Source organism: Macaca nemestrina, chromosome 7, assembly GCF_043159975.1.
Source record: "Macaca nemestrina isolate mMacNem1 chromosome 7, mMacNem.hap1, whole genome shotgun sequence".
NCBI lineage: Eukaryota > Metazoa > Chordata > Mammalia > Primates > Cercopithecidae > Macaca > Macaca nemestrina.
Window position 1 is genome coordinate 28,038,290 of NC_092131.1, and position 24,500 is coordinate 28,062,789.

At 37.4% G+C, this 24,500-nt stretch overlaps 1 protein-coding gene across 20 annotated transcripts in view; it reads right to left on the reverse strand.

Annotated features, from left to right (window-relative positions):
* LOC105495829 (neurexin 3) overlaps window positions 1-24,500 on the reverse strand; it is a 1,710,602-nt gene that overhangs the window by 38,669 nt on the left and 1,647,433 nt on the right. For 11 of the 20 annotated variants that reach the window (XM_024797313.2, XM_024797308.2, XM_024797311.2 and 8 more), the window contains one exon: window positions 18,087-18,174. In XM_024797313.2, the coding sequence (XP_024653081.1) occupies window positions 18,087-18,174 (88 nt within the window). The remainder of the gene's footprint in view (window positions 1-18,086; window positions 18,175-24,500) is intronic. The other 9 variants (XM_024797315.2, XM_024797314.2, XM_024797312.2 and 6 more) reach the window with 1 other exon arrangement.

Consider the following 24,500-nt stretch of genomic DNA (forward strand, 5'->3'; position numbering starts at 1 on the left):
GTGTTGCCCAGGCTGGAGTGCAGTGGTGTGATCATGGCTCACTGCACCCTTGACGTCCCAGGCTCAAGCAATCCTCCCACGTCAGCCTCCCAAGTAGCTGAGACTACAGGCATGTGCCACCATGCCCAATTTCTACACAGAAGTTTTGGAGTATGATTACCAAAGTATCAGTCACCACCTAGAGATAAACACTAAGTCTGTTATTGATAATATAATTCTTATAGCTGATTCAGGACATGAAGTCGCTGATTTCCAATAAATACTCAGTAAATTTGGCATGAAATTTTATTAGGCTAAATTTGGTATAATGTTTTCAATATTTAGATAATAAATTTCATGAATCGGGAGGTTATTGGTATAGATTACCCAAGAGACAAAAGAGGAGAGGGGATGAGAACTGTAGATACACGTTCAGGAATTGCCTTTGATGTAGATCACATGCCTTATTTTGTCTGGGGACTATAATATTTGACCTTCTCTTGACACAAAGATGGATCATGTTAGCTCAAATGTAGGCTAATTCAGCTTTCCAAAATAGCTCTCTCTCCTTTGTTATAAGGCTTAAAGTGAAAAAGTTCTAGATTTAGCCCAGAGACTTTTTTATAGGCATGAATTATCTTTCCACACAGTCCTTAGAAGTTTCTTTAAGTAGATTTCTAAACTGATCTTGGCCTTCTAATTATATTTATCCTAGCGTAGTTTTTTTTTGTTGTTGTTTGTTTGTTTGTTTTGGAAATCTATTTTGTACCTTTAATCTTTTTTTTTTTAAACTGAGATTAAAAATTATCTTAATGCTTGTTATCTAAGTGACAGATGCTTAAACTGGTAACTTCTGGGACCTCAATAAAATAGATGAGTCTTAACATCATCATTATTAGTTCACAATAAAACTTTACATGTAAAAAGGCCTTCAGTCTTCGAAATCTACTCAGTCTAGTGTGGCAATATAGAGAACTTTAAAACTCTTGTTTTGGGGGATGTTTATTTGTTTTCAAAGCCTGAGGAAAAAAACTTCAAAGAAAAACTGTAGGGAAGGACATTGCCAACCTTTATTTTGCTGATTAAGAATGCTATACATAGTAACAGAATGCTGCTTTTGTAAAAGACATTGATTTTAGCCATCCAAAAACACGTGATACAGTATCCGAATATAGGGCAGTTCTGTAAGTTTGACTTTGTGCAGACTCAAATATTGTCCTTGCTTTTCTCATTTCACTATGGGTCACTGAAAGCTTTGGCATAGACTGGTACTAGTTTTAAATTCGAGTTTGGGAACCGGTACTCTAGGTTGCTTAATCTGCCCTCTGTGTGGGCAGATAACGTTACTGAGAACACATCACTAGAGCATATATTTGAGTTTGTGCCACAAGAGACTTTTAGTCCCCACTAACTGCTTCACAACTTGTCTGTAATCTCTTAGTTCCCTTTGTGACTAAAATAACAGAGTTGTAGATTTGAGCCCTAAGTGGGTCAATGATATGGTCTTGTGTGGCAACAATGTCCAGTAGAGGGAAGATAATAAATTTCACACTACTTCTGAATTCTCTGTTGGATGCTATCTCAGTTTAGAATAGAAATCTTTGGATATACAATCAAAAACAATCTTAACATACAATATCAGTAAAATGGCATGGATTAAAGTTAGGAAACCTGGGATTTAATTACAACTCCAATAAAGACTAGCTCAAATCAATTTACCTTTGCAGGCATCAGTTTTGTCACCTCAACCAAAAGCATTACAATGAACTCTAAAATTCATCAAGCTTATAGTTTGAGGTTATATAAACTCTGAGATTATCTGAGAAAAAAAGACATGGAAAAAAAAAAGGTCTTAGCTTATGGGAATTTGGAAGGGATTGCTGTTTAATTTGATAATGTCACCAAGAGTTTATTCAACCAGAAATTTTACTGAGAGCACATCCTTCCAAATTTATGAAAGGGCAATATTTAAAGGAAATTAAGAAATAAAAAACACTGTGTGTCTCATTATGTCTTGTTTGACCTTCATGGGGTCTCTTTTAGTGTTTTTAAAATATTTAATTTGGATGCCTTTAAATGAGGGCATGTTCTCTTCAGTTCAGAGTTCCCATGACTGCAGACTGCATCAGGTCTGGTCTATTTCATCTATTCATGTTATGCAGCTGGCCCCTGGGGACAGTGTTTTCCCTTGCTTTATAGGGAAAGCTAGTAATGAGTAAGTGTAAACAAACAAGTAAACAAACCAACTAGCCACATGGTAAAATGCGAGGTTATTGTAAGCAGAAAGGGAGAAAAAGTCCTTGTCAGGCCATCAGGAGTGCCTAATTTATCCTTGTTTTCCTCTTCTTCTCCATAATCTCTTTGATCTCCAAAGCTTATTGAAACACTTATTGCAATAGGTTATTTTAGAAGATGACCCCGTGCCTCCTGCCTCCAAAGCCTTTCCTAACGCCTCCATATTTTTTGCCTCCTTGCATCATCTCTTCATTTTGTTTGCTTTCTAGTTCAGAACCTTACAACTCCAAACACAAAACCACACCAGGGGGCCCTGCTAATGTAGAAAGCTCATAATGTTATCACTAAGCACCTGGCTCTCCAAAGTTAACCTCATGCTCCCTCTGGGGTTTCGGATACATTAAGATTTAGCTTCATGGTTTACCCCATGTTTATATATGAGTCTTTCATATTTCTTCTCCATAGATTTCTAATGCGAAAGATGTTAAGGGGGTAAGCATTAACTTATACTGCATGTTCTCAACAAGTTGGAGCTAAATGATGACTTGACACAAGGAAACAACAGACAATGGAGTCTACTTGAGCAGGGAGGGTGAGAGAATGGAGGGAGCAGAAAAGGTAACTATTTGATACTGGGCTTAATACCTAGATGATCAAATTATACGTACGACAAAACTCCATGACACATGTTTACATAGGTAACAAACCTTCATGTGTACCCCTAAACCCAAAATAAAAGTTAAAAACTTCTTAAGGAAAAGCCATTTTTGCAGTAGTACTAAATCTGGCCATGAACCTGTATTTTCATAGCCTGCTCTGGTCTAATCTGCTGCCAGGTGGTAGAACACGTTATTCACCTCAGGACATAGGATGTTCCTTCCTGTACCATACTGTATAATCTGCTACCTTCAACATTTAGAGGGTTAAGATATAAATAAATGCTTTTGCTCACAATGCAGGCAGGAGTCCTAGATATGGTGCCCCTCCATTGTGTCCTCTTCATTCACTGCCTGTGTCACCAAGAATGTTTTTCCCACTTACCTCACAAAACTTATAAAGCTACAAATCAAAGAGTACAGGGAAAGAAGAGGCTCTCAGCAGGTTGTGAAGTCGTTTAGACATTTGTCAGCTCAAAAACCCACAGCCAAGGTCTGGGGAAGAATTACTGGGATATGACACAGTTTGTGGACTGGAGATCAAGGAAGCTACTGCCAAAGAGGTCTGAAATTGGGGGCGAACGCAGCCCACACATAGCAGAGGTGGGGAGCTCAGAAGACAGATTGGCAAAGCGAAGGGCAAGATGTTAAGCACTTAACCAAAGATGTAGTGTACAAGCTGGGTGGAGATGACCCTGGTTTAGTTTGTTACTGTGTTTCATGTCTGAGATAGTGGCTTATCTAAAACAAAGGTGGGAAATGTCCTTAAAGATGAGCTTTTAGGGCTGGATGCGGTGGCTCACACCTGTAATCCCAGCAGTTTGGGAGGCCAAGTGGGGGCAAATCTCGAGGTCAGGAGTTCGAGACCAGCCTGGCCAACATGGTGAAACCCCGTCTCTACTAAAGATACAAAAATTAGCCAGGCATGGTGGCTCACGCCTTTAGTCCTAGCTACTCAGGAGGCTGAGGCAGGAGAATTGCTTGAACCTGGGAGGCGGAGGTTGTAGTGAGCCAAGGTTGCACCACTGCACTCCAGCCAGGGTGACAGAAAAAGACTCTGCCTCAAAAAAAAAAAAAAAAAAAAAGCTTTTAATGTCCTATTGTATCCTATGTGGTCTCATTTACTTAGCGGAGAACTCAGCAAATGTTGGGATCGACTATAAAATGGGCAGGAAGGTCTTATCTATTTAGACTACACATTTTTAACCTATCAACTTCTCTAGATTGGGGTAAACCATGACCTCTGAGCCAAATCCAGCTCCATCTCTGCTTTTGTAAATCAAGTTTCATGAAAACAGAGCCCTGCTCATTAGTTTATTTCCATGGCTGCTATTGTGTCATAAGAGCTGATTGAGTAGTTAGGACAGGGACTCTAACACCCTCAAAGTGTGAAATACTTACACCCCAGCCCTTACATAAAGAAAGTTTTCCAACTTTTGCTCTGGGTAATCAATCTGACAAATTTTAACACTGGGCAATACAGTATTGCCAATTTTCACGATCTTTTAGTCAGAAGAGGTCTCTGTGCTTCAAAGCCAAGATGGAAGCACTGCTCTAGGACAGAGGGTATGTAAACATTTTCAACTAGACACATTTTCCAGTTTATCATCTGGATTCAGGATGGGTTGCGAGTGATGTTATTTGTAATGGAATCCTCAGATGCTTGCACAGGCCATACTTGCCTTGGAATAAGGATTATAATAAAAGCAAACACAGTTTTAAAATGTTTCCTTTTTGATTGTGAATTTTAGGTCTTTCTAACTAATTTTAAGATTCTTTTCTTGCATAGGAAACTCAAAGACCCAAAAAAGTGTGTGTGTGTGTGTGTGTGTGTGTGTGTTTTGGTTTTTTAAATAGTTTTGGATGCATACTGCAAGGAAGTGAGGGAAAAGGGAGGATAAACAAATGGGTACAATTTTAAGAGATGTCAAAAGCATGTGGGTGTCAGAAAGGGTCTAAGATAAGAAATACAAGTTCCCTTTTTTTTTTTTTTGGCTTTCTTTTAGCTGTAACACCTAAATCACTGTGTTCCAAGGAACGTAATTGTTTCTGAAATAAAGAAAATACAGTATCTTAACCCAAGCTCTTGCTAAGAGCCTCTATTCTTAGAATCCGAACATCAGTTAAAGGTGGCTATTGTCTGAGCCTATGGTGGGAGCAGAACTGATAATTAATAATATGCTAGAAACCCCAAGTGCACACATATTATTACATAGGTGATATCAAGGGAGACTCACCTCACATAAGTGTTGGTATTTCTCTCCAATATTGGAGTCATTCCTCCTTACAGGGAATCAGGGTAACTTGTTTTAACCACAATTATTTGAATAAATCATAATAGAATAATTTTATAACCACCATCAACCAAGATTCTTAAAGCCTTTTTGATACATAATAACCCATTTATCAACTACTTCCCAACCATGTAATACATTCAATACACAGACTCTTTTATTATCAAGGAGGCTGGCAGCTATTTCATATATTTAGGTTAATGGAAAATAAGCACTATGTAAGAGACAGGATAGCATAGTGATGGGTGTGCACGCTGGGGGCAGTTGGCTTGGGTTCAGATCCCATTTCTTCTACTTCCTTGCTGTGTGACCTTGATAACTTGCTTAGCTCCTCTGTGCCTCCATTTACCTATCTTTAAAATGGAGATAATAGACTCTCACATGATTGCTGTGAGGATTAAAGTAGTTAACAATGTGAAGTACTTAAGACTAGATTTCACTAAAGGAAGTGCTCATATTCACTGAATGATGAAACAAAGCTGTAGCAGTGGCAAACCTATAGGAGAAAGTTTAGAAATCACTTCAAAGGATGTTATTCAATGTTGTGTATGCTGCCACCGAAAGTTTCCTACAGGGAGGCCCGGAATGGTGGCTCACACCTGTAATCCCAGAACTTCGGGAGGCCAATGTGGGCAGATCACTTGAGGCCAGGAGTTCAAGACCAGCCTGGCTAACATGGTAAAACCCCGTCCTTACTAAAAATACAAAAATCAGCTGGGTGTGGTGGCGCCTGCCTGTAATCCCAGATACTCAGGAGGCTGAGGCAGGAGAGTTGCTTGAATCTGGGAGGCAGAGGTTGTAGTGAGGTGAGATCACGCCACTAAATTCCAGCATGGGTGACAGAGTGACCAAAAAAAAAAAAAAAAAAATTATGGGGGCAACTAAACTTCACATCAAATTAAAGCAAAATACTGCACTATCAGAACCCCAATTAAATTATCTATCTTGTCAAATTAGAAGGACTAAAAAGCTGCAACACTTTCCTTTTTAATTCCCAGACCTCTCAAACTCTTTTACAAAGCAATGATTAAGTATCTTACCATAAAATGATCTTTTTAGAAGCTGCACTTGCTTTCCGCAATACTATGGTTCTCATGCTGTTTTAAATGTTAATATACTAACTTACTCTATTAGAAAATGTGGAAGCAAAGGGCATTGACATATTTCACCGTGCAGTTGGTCAATTAACATGCATCACATACTGTAACTAAATAAAACTCATTAGAGTTTAAAAGTTATAAAAGCTAACTACATAATGGAAATGTTATAGATTCTATGTGCTCAGAAATGTATCTGGGATAGTCTTTCCAAAGCTCAAGAGACAGAATTTGAAAACCTAAGAAATATCCTGTTCATTGTCAATGTTAGTAAAAGAGGAATATTTGGAGGAAACAAAATTAGTCAAAGTGGACATTCTCATGAAGACATGGTCATAACTTTTGTGGCATTTACAAACAGAGTAATCAGGAGTTCTAATTTTGTTTCACTGTCTTCATTTTGCCATTGGCACAATCATAATACATTTAAACTCCATTTTTATCTATGACAGCTAAAGCCAAGGACCTCCTTGAGGCAATAAGGAAACACTAGTCATGCTAAGCTCCACAAAGGAGCGTGTCAAAATTCGAAAACTTAGTGCTCTGAGAAATGTTGAAGAATGACTGGCACACTGTAATAGAAAGAAAACGTCTATTTTCAAATAGTTTGGGTTTAAATATTACCTCTACCATTTATGTGCAGGTATGTGAACCTGAACAAGCAAACTTAAAATCCCAATTTTCTCACTTGTAAGATGATCAAGGGAGTTTTTATCTCACAATCACTTAAAATGAAATTTAAATAAAATACTCTGTTTTCATATACCCAGTATAGTACCTGGGCTAGTGGTGTGCTAGAGCCAGTTTATGACAACTGATTGCAAAATTTCTAGCAAATTTACAAGCTGGTTGTTAAAATATGGCCATTTTCAAAAGTTTATATATATATATATGTACAGTTACAAGTATATTAAAAAGAGATAATTAAAAACTTAAAACTCTGTACTTCCTAATTATTTAACTAAATTTTACTATTGTCTATTGAGGTTCTCGATGTCTATAGTGTACATATGCCACATAATTGTGTGCGAGTGAGCACACTTCCCAATTCTGAGTTTAGGGCTATCATATTGGTAGCTAGAAATCAGCCAAATGGGAGTATTTTACACTATACAGAAACTGGAAAACTGCAAAATAGGGCTGTGTGTGTGTGTGTGCTGGTTTTAAAATATTTATCAGCAAGCAGTTGTACCTGGCTCATAATCAATATCTCTTCCTTTCCTCCTTCCTTTCTTTTACCTTTCCCTCCTCCTCTTTCTTCACCTTTTGTGTTTCCCTTCCTTCTTTTATCAGAAAGTTGTTCCTCATTCTTGGCCTTTCCCCCCTTAAAAAACCAATAGCTACCTGGCCTGACTGAAAGATCTCATCAGAAAACCACAGATCTTGATATGCTTTCTCTTTTTCAAATTAAAAATACAGATTTTTCAACTGGGCGTGGTGGCTCACGCCTGTAATCCCAGTACTTTGGGAGGCCGAGCCGGGCAGATCACGAGGTCAGGAGATCAAGACCATCCTGGCTAACACGGTGAAACCCCGTCTCTACTAAAAAACTACAAAAAATTAGCCGGGCGCAGTGGCGGGCGCCTGTAGTCCCAGCTACTCAGAAGGCTGAGGCAGGAGAATGGCATGAACCCGGGAGGCGGAGCTGGCAGTGAGCCGAGATAGTGCCACTGCACTCCAGGCTGGGCGACAGAGCGAGACTCCATCTCAAAAAAAAAAAAAAAAAAAAAAAAGAAAAGAAAAGATTTTTCATCTGAAATCTTTAGGCATATTTAATCATCTTTAATCTATTAACATAGTACCTATTACTCATCTTTATATCTATTTGATATTCTTGTGCTCAATCCTTAAAGAGGGAAAGTTGTTACAAAGTGTCATTTTCATACTATTCGTATCCAACTAATCAAATCCTTCCAAGTAATGCATCAAATTGCCTGGATAATCACAGGTAGAGTCTAACATTTGGATAATTAACTGGGCACTTCATTCTACTTTTATCTCAAATTCAGATTCTGTTCTCAGAACTAAAGCTATTATGTATGTCGTGTTTTCTGGAATGGGAAAAGAATGAATTTAGGTCCAAGTTGAAGTGTTGGCTCTCTAATGCTTCCATGAATTAAAAAATAAAAAAGTAAAATGTGTATCAGTTGACTCAGAAAGATCAAAAGATAATCTTACCTCGAAATATGCATGAGGTGGAACCAGTGAGTTAAAAAGTTTTTTTTTTTTTTTTTTTTTTTTGCCATCCTCAGATGCCTTGCTGAACACATTTATATTTTAATACATTAAACATAAACGAATTTTATAATAAAACATTTGCAGATTTCTATAAAGTTTCTCACCAATTCAGGAACAGGCACTGTTCTACACAGCAGAAATGATGCTCCCTCACTAGCAATTCCTGAAAAATGTCTTCAGTTGATCTGCTCCTGAAGAAAAGTTTCTGACTAGAAGGCTGGTAATTTGTGAAAAAAACTCTTTGGAAATTAGCTCTTACATGAAGTCCCTTTAACAGTAAGCCCATTGAGAAATCATACCAAAAATAATCAACAAGGGTTTCTTATTGTCGTTGATCAGATTGCTGTTTGAGTATAATTATCAGTAGTTTCCCACTGTAAGTTTTTCCTCCTTAAGTCAGGTAAAAAGTACAACTTATGACTTCCAGATGCAAACCAGTGATCAGTCTTACAATGTGACTGAAAGTTTGTTTTGCTTCTTTGTGAAGTTCCCTAGGGGTAAGGTTAAAAGTAGAGACAATAGGAGAGTGAGAAATAAAGGCAGAGGATTTCAAACCACATATTACAAACAGAGAACAGAATCACAGAACAACACCATGACAGTGGACTCCAAGACAAGATGGCAAGACAGATGTGCCAAACAGGAGACACATGCTTGACTGCTGTGCCGAGAAAAGAAAACACAAGAACGAAACCATACAGAGATGCTGCGAGAGCAGCTCTTAGGGCTGCCATGATCCAATGGAAATAATAATAAAAACAAGAACCCATGAAATTATAACTACAAAAGAATGTAATCCCCACAACTCATACACTGGACTTGCTGGGTTAGCCTAGATGTGTCACTTGGATGAAACACAAGATGGTGTCATGCACTGGTGATGGAGGCCATGGTTAGTTGATTAGCTACAAAACTGTCACGGCATGCCACACAATGACCCTGGGCTTGTCCAGACAGAAATAAAAGATACAACAAATAATTCTATATCTGCAATAAAATTCTTTTTATGCCATCTGAAATTTGTGGAGAGGGGTGTGTTTCTCTGTCATTTCTATGTGTTTTTCTTTTCACTTTTTTCTGGCTCTTTTATCTTTTCAATTAATTACATTGTCATAAAGGGGAAAGTAAAGGCAAGTGGTCCATGCAGATATGGGGGTAAATAAAAAGAAAAGGAAATTAAAAGGAAAAATATGCATAGAAGGAGGAAGAGGAAAACACAGTATTCATTCTTTTGTACACAACTTTCTTGGATTTCGTTGGGGTTTGTTTTGTTTTGAGATAAATACTGGAGGGATATGCTGAAAGGGGAGGAATTCTAGATTAGGATGGCAAGAAAAGATTTTTTTGCCTTGTTTGATTTGTAGATCTATATATCTCTCAGTATTTGAAAATAATGATTATAATTACTCATAAAAGTATAGCAATGAGTTAAAAATAGCCATAATGATAAAAATACTAAATATGAATCAAAATAAAATAAATTGAACCACCAAAAATTCATGCGGCACAAGATGAGGTGAAACAACAAAATGTTCTTCAAATATATACAAGATATATATCTATTTATATATATACACAGGAATGTGCATATACGGATAGATATATCTGTATAATTTTTTCTTTCCACCCCTCCCAAGGATAACTGAATTATGGAGTCACCATTATAAATATGATAAAGAAATCCTAAAGAAAAATCAACATGCTTTGTTTGCCAAGTTAAAACAGTATCATGCATGTCTATGTCGGCTGATGCTGGTTAAGAATGATGGCGTGAATTTCTGTGTAAACACATGACTGATGGTAGGGGCTGTTAATCTCTGATTACATTAGTCTAATATCACTTATACTGTGTCTACATATATGGAATGACAGGCACTATATTATTTGCATATGTGCATATCATATATATACACACAGTACATATACTTGGGGCTTGTGGAAGAAAAATGTAGAATAAAAATAATAAAATAAATCCCATAAAAACTTCTCTTTTAAAACCCAATCCCTCTTTATTTATTTTTGGGGGACTTGCTTAATGACATCATTAAGCTCACTCCTTATCTACCACTTGCATTGGCATTGGGATTCAGGAAGTTCTCATGAGTTCAGATTGAAATTCTCTCTTCAACATGTCCATCCTTTACCCTATTACCTAAAAAAGTTGTGGCCCTTGACCATACTGTATATGTGAAGTCCCCAAAAGAGTGTTGCTTTTTCACTTTACTGAGCTGTACTAATTCTTCAATCATAATAAATGAGAAATTCTGTGTCACCAAACTAAAATACTGCTCCTTGGGGTTAGTTGAATCTGTCACTGCTTGGCATAATCTTGTGTGACTTTTTTTCCATGCATATCCTTGATAAGGTGTGCTGTTCACTGAATTGGAGTGCTCCAACATCCTTAGGGTGCTGATAGTATCGTGGGCGTTTCCATTCATTGTCCTCATTGTTTCTTCCCTCCCTTTTCTTTCCCTTTATTCGTCTTATTATGTCTGTCTGTCCTAATAAACTGAACTTCTGGAAGCAATATTTCTGAAGCAAAATATTTTTGTATTTCCACCACCCATTCTAGTGCCTATATGTAATAGTTACTTAAAAGTGTTACATATAGAAGGGATTTATCAAACTTTCAGATGGAAGTATATACACTCATACATTGATTTTATGGATTCCCCTGCCTCGCTCTCCAACCTACCAAAATATCTTGGGTAATGGAGTTGGATAGAATTTTTTTCATTTTAAGTTTTTTATTATTAAATGTATTTGTTATGAAATCCATAATAGTCAATCTATGGGTCACATATATGCACACTATTCCTCAGCCTAAAATGCAAATAGCTAATTAGTAGATCTTTCCTATTCTTATATTTCTATTCTTACCCTAATTTTCAAAGCATTTCATCATTAAGGATTTTAAAAGCACACAATTGCTGCAATGACTTAAAAAATAACTTGGGTTGGGATGGAGTTGTTATAAAAAAGTGACACAACTGGCCGGGCGCAGTGGCTCACGCCTGTAATCCCAGCACTTTGGGAGGTTGAGACGGGTGGATCACGAGGTCAGGTGATAGAGACCATCCTGGCTAACACGGTGAAACCCCGTCTCTACTAAAAATACAAAAAAATTAGCCAGGCGCGGTGGCGGGCACCTGTAGTCCCGGCTACTCCAGAGGCTGAGGCAGGAGAATGGCGTAAAGCCAGGAGGCGGAGCTTGCAGTGAACCGAGATCGCGCCACTGCACTCCAGCCTTGGTGACAGCGCGAGACTCCGTCTCAAAAATAAACAAAAAAGAAAGTGACATAACTTAGTGGGTTAATAAAGACAAAAATTATCATTAATCTGGAACATTATACTCCCATGAACATACTCTATTAACTTACAGAGCAATAAAGGCAGTTGAAAAATGGATATGATTTAGCCTAGACCTAAGTATGTGAACAACTATTTGCTTTTGTGAGCATTAGACATGTATTATAACTCAAATTTTAAAATGACTGATGTCCACAGCCAATAATAATGAATTAAATTAAGTAATTTTCTATTGATATACAGTTCTCTTTCCAAAGCTAAAATGCTTGTCTTAGATTATTTCCATTATCTCTTTGGTCAAAGTGTTTAAGTGGATCTGAGCCTTTTACCAGAATTTATAGCATTTACAGATCATTGAATTTATAGTTCTGTCATACTCCAACATTCCTATGGGATTTTACTTGGACGTTTATTTTTGTACTATATTCTGAATAGCCATTGACTAATTAAATTTTAACATGATTCTATTTGCTAATGAGTTTTCATATAGAAAAATCTAAAATGAATAGTTAAATAAAGTTGACTTATTTGTAATAAAAACATTCAGGTTGCTAACTTCAAACTTGACAAAGACACTAATGACAAAATGTATTTCTATAAATAAGATTTCAAACATATTTAAGGCCAACGATCAGCACATTTACTTGTTATCTATAAATTCTGGTATAAATTTCTCTTTATCTGTCACTAGAAAATTATTATTATCTATTAACATTTCAGCTGCATTTTCTACCATGTTCCAGCAAATAAAAACTAAAATGATTTGGTGAGCTTTTAGTAACTCAGTGCCAGATTTTCAGATGATATTTCCTGAGGCATCTCAGACTGATAAAGATTAAGAATCCAGTTCCACCTGGAAAATACTAGATATGTTCTTGGTGTTATGCCAAATTTAAATTTCATTCAATTTGGGTTGTATATTATAGTAGCGCTAACAAAGAGGAGCTAAGTAGCAGTAACACCCAAATGCAAATATGAATACTGTAGATTTGAGGAGTAAAAATACACCTGAGAACCACTCTGGGAATAGCAATTATTTTGTGATCTCATATTACTGCCATTAGTTTAAACATCTCCTTCAATCCAACCATTATGAAAGCTGTTTAGCACAGTCTTATTGATGGATGGATGTGTTTCATCTTCACTTCCTTTTACTGTCTGCCCTCTGGTGGAAGTGTTGTCCCTTGAGATTTGATCAAAAGACATTTAAGAAAAGTAAAGGCAGAAAAACTAGCTAATTGACAAACTGAAAAATGGACCCCTGGATAATGACTGGATGAATCAATTTGGTTAAGTATTGCCATGCCCACTTATCAGTATAAAAGTATTACTTTTTTTTTTTTTTTTTTTTTTTTTTTTGCTCTGCTCTGTGGCCTCCTGCCCCTAAGACTTTTAGAATCTTGAAACTATAAATATGTAAAATCCAGGAAGTTGATCATTTCTAATTATACAAAACCTAATCTAAGAATACATTTGTTTTCACTATTATTCTATTTCCAAAGATAGAATTCTAGGGATAGCAGCAGGGGTGAGGGAAAGAGAAGAAATGGAAAGTGAATTGTGTTATTTTCTCTGAATTGCAGAATTCATTCTCACATTTTATATTACAAATGTGAATTTACTAATGATCTTAATTGCTATTTGGCTTCCATAATCTCATGAGGGTATCCCTTTCCTAGGGGTTATTTGAGTGCTCTCCAGATCATCTGTTTTTCTTGTTGGATTCAAAGATATAAAAAGGACAATGAAATATGAGTTTACTGCACAATTTAAGATTAATAGAAGTGCAGTTGGAAAGGAAACAGTTTATATGCAAAGAACAAACCTTTGTTCTTTGTATTAAAGTATTAAATATATACTGATCTGTTTTGTGAAGAACACAATTAACATTCATAAATCAAGAATTACAATCCAGACCTTCACCCTTAGATAGCCATTCAGATACACTTCTGAATATTTTCATTTGATGCAGATGGTTTTACTACAACGTTATTGTTTAAAGGTTCAATTCTGGGTTCTTGAAGCAAATATTCAGAAAATGTGATTGTATCTGTGACTTATAAAAGAATCTAGTTCCCGGAAAAAGGTAGGGATAGGAAAAAACAGAGAATACTACTGTTAAAAAAATGTAGGTTTTGACCAGGCACGGTGACTTATGCCTGTAATCCCAGCACTTTGGGAGACTGAAGTGGGTGGATCGCTTGAGCCCAGGAGTTTGAGACCAGCCTGGCCAACATGGCAAAACCCCGTGTCTACTAAAAATACAAAAATTAGCCAGTCTTGTTACCCAGTCTCAAAAATTTTAAAATAAATTTGTTAAAAATGTAGGTTTTGTCAGGGCAGCCCTATTATATGAAATGATAAATTTTAAATGATTCAACAGGTTTAATTTGAGCTGTTAAAGGGGAAATGAAGTTAGAGATATAAAGTTCTGTTTCAAAGTAATTTAGTTGACAAATCCTAATTGAGCTGTTACTTTACGCCTTGCTCTCATGAGTTGGGATTTTTTTTTTTAATCTACATATTTACCAGCAAAAATATACCATGAAAATTTGACTTCCATCGGACTTGCAAGATTTCTAGACTCCTATTGACCAAACTCCAAAAATATTTACGTTGTTCGTAAATACAATAAGATTAAGCTATACCAAACCTTGGTGACCCCTAAGCACAAAAGTAAGTTCTGAGAGTGAAAGGGGACTGCTTACACCTAACTCAAAACCAGCAGTTTAAAAATCCAATTTGATTTGAAGAAAAAATAAATTATTTCATTTAAAATGTGATGCTCACATGAAAATAAAAATTGAATTATAGCATATGCTAAACTACTCAAATTTATGAAAAGTGAGAGCTTCAAATGGATGTAAATTAATCAGGAAATAACCTGTAGAAGTTAAATGCCTCATAAACGGAGACAGCTAGAAAATAATAAACTTGATAGCAAAGTGAAAGAAGATAAAGTAATAAGTATGATAGAACAAGGCCAAGGAAATTAGCCAAATTTAGTGTATTTCCATCAAGCAAAAGGCCTGGAAAAATGTTTTAGAAATGGAGGCAGTGAATTAGGGTAATATAGAATTGCAAGATTGGCAATTTATGTCAAAGATATGTAAATATCACCATTATCTGTTGCTGCATGGGAAGTAGGTCCCTTCTCTTTAGGCAGTGCAAATCTTGCCCAAGAAACTGGTTTCTGATTTTAATCTGTATTGTTTTTGGAAAATGTGAAGCCTGAGGAGTTTTTTTTTTTTTTTTTTTTTTGAGATGGAGTCTTGCTCTGTTGCCCAGGCTGGAGTGCAGTGGCGCGATCTTGGTTCCCTGCAACCTTTGCCTCCCGGGTTCAAGCAATTCTGTACCTCAGCCTCCCGAGTAGCTGGGATTACGGGCGTTCGCCACCACGCCTGGCTAATTTTTTTGTATTTTTAGTAGAGACAGGGTTTCACCATCTTGGCCAGGCTGGTCTTGAACTCCTGAGGAGATATTTCTTATGTGATGAAAAAGAGGGCTTGATAGCTCCAAGAAGGTGATCCCCATTAGTGGAAATCAGGTCCTCTGGGCAAACCTCTTCTCCCTCTGCATTACTAGAAATATCTACCTACTTCTTATATTAAATATACCTCTGATGTATTTCCCTGTATATCCCAATCACTCACCAGGAACACTTTATGGAGCAAATAAAATTAGAAAAATGCAATGCTCATTCTAAATGTGATGAGTTGAATAATCACAGGGGGAGGAAATCAATATCAGTCTCCTAGAGCTACATGTTCGCTCTTTCAGGGTAGGGGTTCTGTCACTCACTTTATCTCCTCTCATGTTCCCTTACAGAACATAACAGATTGTTTTAAAAACTGGATCTCCCCACCCACCCCATGTTATTCAAGAAATGTTGGTGTTGAATTTCTGTCCTCTGCTTTTGAATCAGAGAAAATACCTGTGTGGCCTCTAGAAAACCAATGGATTTAGTTTGGGGCCATTCAGGTTTAGGCTGTTCAAGTCTCATAACAAATAGCGATATATACCTATAAGTGGGGCAGCTATAGGCTGGAGGATCTGAAGCTGAGATCTGGAAAAGCCCACTGCCTTATTATGGAGGTTGCTATGGAGATGACTTTCTGAGGCAGGGTGAGTAGTTGAGGAAAGATGGTGATAGTATTTCAGAATCACCAAGTCTCAATTTTGACAAGCCTTAAAACCTACAGATTTGATAAACATTGCTGCATATAAAGATATCACTGCTAAGAAAGGAAGAAAACCACTTGGAAGGTCAAAGCGAGAGGGTTTCTTGAGGCCTGGAGCTCAAGACCAGCCTGAGCAACATGATGAGAATCCCATTTGTACAGAAAATAAAGCAAATTAGCTGGTATAGTGGTGCATGTAGTCCTAGCTACTTGGGAAGCTCAGGCAGGAGGACCACTTGAGCCCGGGAGTTTGAGGCTGCAGTGAGCTATAAACACGCCACTGCACTCCAGCCTAGGCGACCTTATCTCAAAAAAAAAAAAAAAAAAAAAAAGAGATAAATAAAGCCTAGATTTCTTAAAGTGTTTGCCACAAAACAAGCTAATTTAATGTACATCTTGAGGATTGTGACCTATTAAGATATGAACCCTTAATATCTAGCACATGCTTAACATATACAGTTGACCCTCAAAAATAGCTGTTGAATCGAATTACGCTAGGAGTTAGATAGCAAAACTATTCTACTCTCTGACAGCTAATTTCTATAAAAAAAAACAAAACAGAGGAAGGACTCAAATCTAGAGATATATTGTATCCTGCCTGAGTGCTCATAAATATTTATTGAATGAATGAATAAATTAATGAAAACATGGCACCCGAGTTCTGGTATAGTTGGGATATATCTGCCCTTTTAGGGTACATGTTGCATGTATGGCTATGTGCTCACATAGCACATACAAATTATTATTACCTAAAAATCTGAAAAAAACCCGACCAGATCACATTTTACTTTCCCTCCACACAGCTGAGCTCCCAGTGGAACAGATTACACTCCAGAATGGAAGCCCCATCATATTAATGATATGTCCCTGTGTCATACTAAGGGTGTGAACCCACAGAACTTCCTGGATCCAATGCCACTTGCAAGAAACCAAAGCAGTCAGACTTCAACAGATTTGAAATCTTATAAATCATTTCGGGGTCAGAAATGGAAGATTTTTATTTTTATTAGATTATTTTTTTCATGAAGCTTAAATTTTCTAGAATTAGCAAAAGAGAATTTTTAATGGCTTTCCTTTTCTTAAAAGGAAAAAAATCTGAAAGCAATGCAGAAAATAACAAGAAAATTCTATTTATTCTAGTCTTTGCAGAAATAAGATCCTGGCCCAACTCCAGCTGTTAATTCTATTAAACATACACAGAAATTCGATGATATCTGTTCTCTATTATATACATATAAATGTTTAACTTATAGTAAGTCTCAAAACAGACAACTGGGAAAAGTTGATAGGAAATAATCAGGGACTGCAATTGCCTGCTGGACATTATCTCATATATAGCTCACTATAAAGAAAGACCATAAAACATCAAAATGTATCTGGGTCCAAATGGGGAACACATTGAAGCTTCTGATTGCTAAAGTCTTCTCAACTTCAGCACAGTAGATACATTTTGAAGCATCACAGCTGTTGACATGGCATGGTACAGTACTAATTTTGTGTTTACTATATTGTTGCACAAGTTTTCTAGACACACAATTAACAAAATTAGTATAAAGATAATACCATGTTAACTGCTGTTGAAATCCCATGGAAAAAATATATATACACATATATTTTTGGTTCTCTTAGCTCAGAACAATTCGTGAGTTTTAAGTGACATTTACCAATCTTTATGGCTCCACTTACCAATCTTTAAGCTCCTCCATGGGTTCGTCCTTTCTTGATGTCATTCCAACATACATTTCCTCATGTTCCCACCCTCTGTGAATTTCATAGCTGCCACTGGCTGATACACATTTGCCCCTGCAGTGGTAAATCTAGGCATCTGCTTGCCCAATGTTAAGTCATATACCACGACTTTTTTCTTAGCGATCAAGAGACTGACTCAAAATTTTTGTAGGATCTTATTGCTCCTTCCATGGGATTTGATGCTTTCATTGATATAGTATTTATATATGTATACTTATACATATATAGATATAAAAATATACACACATTAACACACTATAATCTATATATAAAAAACATGTATAATCACATATATGTATGTATTGTTTTTTGCAAAAGAAAAAAGAAAGCAAGCAAAACAAGACTGACCTGACCTACCTGTACTTGGCTCACATTCAACGAAGTCTTCATCATCACTTGAACATTCAGCAGATGAAACAAGATCATCTGATGTTGGCTGTTTATGTCAAAGAGAAAATAGTGGGGTAGGGGAAGAGAGAGAAGAGAGAGAGATAGATAAGGAAACTAATGAACAAAGACATCAAAGATTTATCACTGTGTCCCATCTCCCATCATTATGATTATTATTCTAAAGAAGGGCATACTGTAGGATGGAGAATTCTTAACTACTGTGTGGCTGAGAATGACTTTGGGTCTAGACCATCTAGGGGTGTCTTCCGTAGAGCTGGGTGACCCAAGGTGGTTCCAGCAGACTTAAGCCTAACCCATCCCCATAAATGACATTGCACAGCCTTACTTCATTCTGATTTTGAGTTCTGAGAATCAGAAGGACAGGAGAAGGGCTGTTGTAAAGGATGGACAATGTAAGAGTACAAAGCAACACAAAGTCACTGTGACTTTGAGAGAGTTTCAATCCTTATGGTGTGTGGTCTCAAGTGTATGCAGGGGTAGTTGTGCATCTACAGGCTGGGATAATTAATGAATGCTGTGGAATGCATTCTCTTCAGGAACAGCATAGTGGCTTTTATCATTCATGTAGTTGCTGTAATAGTCGAGTTAGTAATGTGGACCAGTAGCATGATACCACACAAAAGTCCCTGAACACAGGTAAGGCTGTTCCTGAAGAGAGCAAAAACAGTTTTGACTGCAATAATAGTAGTTCAACTTGAAGCACCTTTTAAATTCTGAGTCTTGCAGAAACTCCCCAATCCCAGGGAATCTATTACAAGAAATATAGGAGACCGAGTATCAGCTATGAGAAGAGCCCTCCATAGAGTAAGTGAGATGACTGCTTTCTGCATTTGGTACATATTGCATGCGCAATAAATATTGAACGAATGAATCTACGCAGATCTCATGCAAAAAACAAACATTTGGCCTATGATATGCTTAAGAGGACTCAATATATTGTAGTTCAATAATGCTCATTTATTTCCCCTTCTTGATGTTACTAATATTTACTGACTTGTCGATCTTCCAGTTCCCAAATGTACTAAAGTCTGGATCCAAATTCAAGAGGAAGAGGTAATAAACCATTTCCCTTCCATTGAGCAATTACTACAAGCTAGATGCTGTCCTAGACATACATACATACACACACACATATATATATATATATATATATACTTTTTAGTTATAGTTATTAATTAGACACAATTCTCACAACCATCTTTTGGGACAGGGATGACTATCATATGCTCAATTAGAATTGCAGTTAGACAGGTTAAGTGAGTTGCTGAAAGACATACAGCTAGTAAAAAACACAAAGTGGGAATTCCAATAAATACATCTTAGTCAAATTCTGTGTTTGTGGCTTGCAATAGGCTTCTTTATACCTGGTCTTACATTATGGACAGAATTATGTCCCCTCAAAATTCATATGTTGAAGTCCTACTCCCTCAGAATGTGACTATATTTGGATACAAAGACTTAAAGAGGTAATGAAGTTAAAATGAAGCCTTAGGATGAGCCCTAATCCAATATGACTTTTGTCCCTCTAAAAAGAGGGGATTAGGGCACAGACATACACAGTGGGAGGAAGGCCATATAAAGACACTAGAAGATAGTCATCTACAAGCCAAGGAGAGAGTTCTCAGAAGACACCAATTCTGCTGACACCTTTATTTCAGGCTTCTAGGCTCCAGAATTTCGAGGAAATAAATTTCTATTGTTTAAGCCACTTGGTCTGGGATATTTTGTTATGGCAGTCCTAATAAATGAATACATATGGCAGCCTTTCTACTCAGGATTTCCAGAAAACATCCTTTTTTAAAATAGACATCCTAGGTACAGAACAACTGTACACAGCAAAGAAATGGAAAACCCACATTAGATAATTCATTGATTTAATGAACAATGGCAGAGAAGTGTCCTACACAACAATATTGATGTTTATTCTACATCTGAAAGGGGGATAGTTCAAACCTTGCTCCTCAAGGTTAGCAGAAAAAATGAAGTTTTAAAAAAAATCTTATTTAAGTTGCAGGATACATGTGCAGAACGTGCAGGTTTGTTACATAGGTGTAAATGGGTACGATGGTGGTTTGCTGCATCTATCAACCCATCACCTAGGTATTAAGCCCCATGTGCATTAGCTGTTTATTCTGATGCTCTTCCTCTCCACACCGAAAAAAGAATTTTTAAACATACTTAAAAAAAAAAACCACACACTACTGAATTGTTCATTTCAGTTCCAGCAACTGAAACTGGTAGTTACATCCTGGGGGACTGTTATTTGTGTTAGAGACATGGTAAGCATATTCCCTTGGTGTTTCCTGCTGAGAGGCGGCCCTATAATAGCTCCACTTCTAGTTACTTAGGGAAAGGAGATGGTAAGTGGGAAAAGCGTTAGCTGTTCAAATAAATAAGGCAATTATAAGAGCAAAACACTATTTTGGAAGGACCAAAATCATTGTTTAGCAGTTTTTAAGTATGCGTTCTTCATGGCAATGTCTCCCACCAAAGGCAGGAAAGGTTGGTTTGGGCTGGGGGAGAATCTTAAATATTACAATGGTTTGTGACCCTCCAAAAGGCCACAGTTACATAAATGAATATATAGTATATCTTTGGAATTGAAACTTTTTTGGAAAAGGGCAATTAGGGGGAAAACTTATCTGAAAAAACTCCTTAGGGTGGTGGTAATAGAGAGGTTGAGAAGACAATGCTAAAGCGCGTTCAACTGGAAATCGTTAATGATTTAACTGTAAGGGCCTTACAGAATGGCCCAGTAGGGCTTTGGTCCCTAGTACTGAGTGAAAGCTGGTGACTTAATGAAAATCTAATGAGCTCCTTTCAAGAACTGAAAGCCTGGCAATAAAGTTTAAAGGCGAGGCCGGGCGCGGTGGCTCAAGCCTGTAATCCCAGCACTTTGGGAGGCCGAGACGGGCGGATCATGAGGTCAGGAGATCGAGACCATCCTGGCTAACACGGTGAAACCCCGTCTCTACTAAAAAATACAAAAAACAGCCGGGCGAGGTGGCAGGAGCCTGTAGTCCCAGCTACTCGGGAGGCTGAGGCAGGAGAATGGCGTAAACCCGGGAGGCAGAGCTTGCAGTGAGCTGAGATCCGGCCACTGCACTCCAGCCTGGGCGACACAGCGAGACTCCATCTCAAAAAAAAATAAAAATAAAAAATAAAGGCCATTGAACAAATGTATAAAAACAATGCATAACTTCAGTAGAAACCAAAACATACATTAACATAATATTAGTTGAATCTTTAACTCAAAGGAGACATCTTCATTTGCATGGGCCAAAAGAAAAAATGTAATTTTTTTTTCTTCAGAAAAAGGAGTAGACTCTGAGGTTGAAAAGATTCTTACTGCCTTCCTCTCAGCTTCCTTGATTTTCTCTCATACTATTAAGTTTCTCTCCCCTGTGGTTTAGGTGACACCATACCCAGCCCCACTCTCCCACCCCTTCTCCACCTCCAATTCCATCCCAAGAATGGGCCCCTAATCCCCACTGCAGACCCCACACATCATCTTTCACTTTCTGACCCCCTTTTCCCACCTTTAACCCTCTCTATGCTCCACTTTGCCCAAAGATCTGTTTTCTGCTGATCTTTTATATGAGTACATATGAATACAGTGTTCTTCCTAGGCAACAGAACCACATTTTACCAGTAGCTCCTAGCAATGGTGCCCAGACTCAAAGGAGTTTAAAGGGGAAATGATCCAGCAGTGTGTCATAAAAATGGGCCTAGCCCTAGACATAGCACAACTGTGAATCCCAACTTCTCCACTTAGATTCAGAAGATGACCTGAGATGTGTGTGTGTGTGTGTGTGTGTGTGTACACACTTCACTTAGTTTCTTTACTAAGTAACTAAATCAGTTAATCAACATCAGCTTCTTAATCAAAGTAATTCCAAGCCTGATAGTCACTCCTAATTTAAATAAATTTGGTATCTGCCTATGTGCTCTATTTGTTATGATTTACCCCACATTAGAAGTGTTCTTTGTTGCTGACAACTCATTACTTCCATTTTATGGTACACATACTATTTCTAGTTGCACCTGCCATGAGGCATGATAAGGAAAAAATGTACTCATAAAGAGCTTAAACAATCATTCAAAGGTGATCTGTTTTCAGTGGCTGTGAATCTAGACAATCTGTGTGGGTCTTATATGAATTCAGTTCCTTCCCTTCTGTCCCTCAGACCTCACCATTACCACTTAGAGGTACAGCCAACTGAAACTCCCAAAGCAATTACAAACATCTCAGTCCCTCTTTGCCTGTTTTGGTAACCAATGTTTTCCTAGAGAACCCGGCATGCAACATTGGCCACACCTGCCATAGAACACTGTGTAGTATGGAAAGACTTCCTCTGCCAGAGGCCTTAATTTGCAAAAAGGTTTAGAATCAGGAATGCTACACTTAGACTTTTTAAAAACTACTCCTGTCCCTAACATCTAGAAAATCCAAACATTACAAACCAAGGATTTCGGATGATATGAGCAGCTTAAGATCATATCCTAAATTAATGGCAATTGGATTCAAAGATACTTTCAGAAAACCCAGGGCTTTCTTTAAACACTTTTTGTTGTTGTTGTTGTTGTTGTAGTTGTTTTGGTTTTTTCAGTCTGTGTTCTATTTCAGATGTAAGCAAATGCAGGATCTGATGCTGAACCTTGAAAGAAAAGACACACTTTGATTGCTTTCCATGGCTTGTAAAACAGGTTTCATGTTGCAGATATACTCAGACTCAGAATAGAATTGCTACGAGTAGAACAAATCTGTGGACCTCTGCCTTTTAATAAAATGTTGTAGCCTTAGGCTAAATGTGTGTGTATTTTCCCATAATCACAACCATTGTCTGTAATTACTGTTAATTACTTAGAAGAAAGAGCAGTTAGTATGCCTGCAAAGAAACAGATATCTGGACTATCTAGAATCATGCCTACTAATAACATTTATCATTTAATAAACACTGGCTACATTTAGGCTTTGCGCTGAGCTGTTAATTCATATTAATTTAGCACTCACAGTAACCAAGGGTATACACACTCATAGTGAATTATTTTTAACTGCCCACCATCCATGCTCCTTCAGGAAACAGTATTGCTTTAGGAAACTCTTCTGTGCATAGTTACGTTGGGAATGTTTATCAAGGTGCCTTCAATGTCATCTTCAGATTTTTTCCCCTCACAATGATTGTCTAAAGCTCTCATGACTTTCAATGGCTACACTTAAAGTGTTCGCATATGATGGTTCCCCTATGTCAAATACCAATATTCTCTAAGTTATCCAAGGAAGAATTTTTTAAAAAATCTATGACCACCAACAAACCAAATAATTTTCACAGTGGTTGGGCTGCTAGATTTACTGTCAGTGGTATATGTCATCAAGGTGCTTTTTTCATTCATTCATTACTTTAAGGAATCTTTTTCAAATACCTATGTGTCAAGCACGTTAACAGTTATAAGGGATAAAGCTATAGATAAGACACAGTTCCTCTGCTCTGGGAATTCACAGTCTCTGATGAGACAGGCAAGTAAACAGGCAAACTTGACATAGTAAACCGAATGCTCTGTCAAGAGGAAGCGTTAATGTGCGAAGGGAGGAGACGGCAAGAAAGCAGAGAGCGTGTGGGAAATGAGTCCTGAGGGACAGGCAGTGGTGAGATGGGGAAGAAGTGAGGACAGTGGGCTGGAGAAGAAGGGCATTTCAGGTGAAACAGTATTTGCAAAGGCTTAGAGATCTAAAACATGGTTTATTTGTATACCCACTAGTAGTACAGGATGACTGGAGGGAAGGGATGGACTAGAAAGAGTGTGACCACTACTTGAGCTATGTTGTTCTTGAAAACTTAGATAATGAGCATATATTTAATGTCGTGCCCTATCAGACTTCTCTCCTTCCCCCATTCCCTGCATCTCACCAGTGTCATCTGTCCCATTCTATAAACACACGGTTTATAGAACGTAGTGCATGAGTATGACTGCAGTGCAATTTCACAGTGCATATTAAGCACCTTACCTTGCTTTCTCACGGGGAGAAAAATATTGCTCTGCCCCTATATATTAGCCAAGTCCTATATTAAAAACAATAATTCATACTACTACATGTTAAAATATGTATTTCATATTTTTAATCCACGTGTTGAAATTACTTTGTTCTGTGTTAGGACTCATAAAACTAAAGATAGGTATTATAATAACTTTCAATAAAATATCTCTCTGGCAGGAGCCCTATATATTCCTTTCCTGGAAGATTTTTTTATTGCATTTATGTTCTTTTTTCCCCCCCTAACAATGTTTATTGAAATTACCTTAGAATAAAGCTGGGACAGAAGAAAGCTCAGAACTCCGTCCACCCAAGTA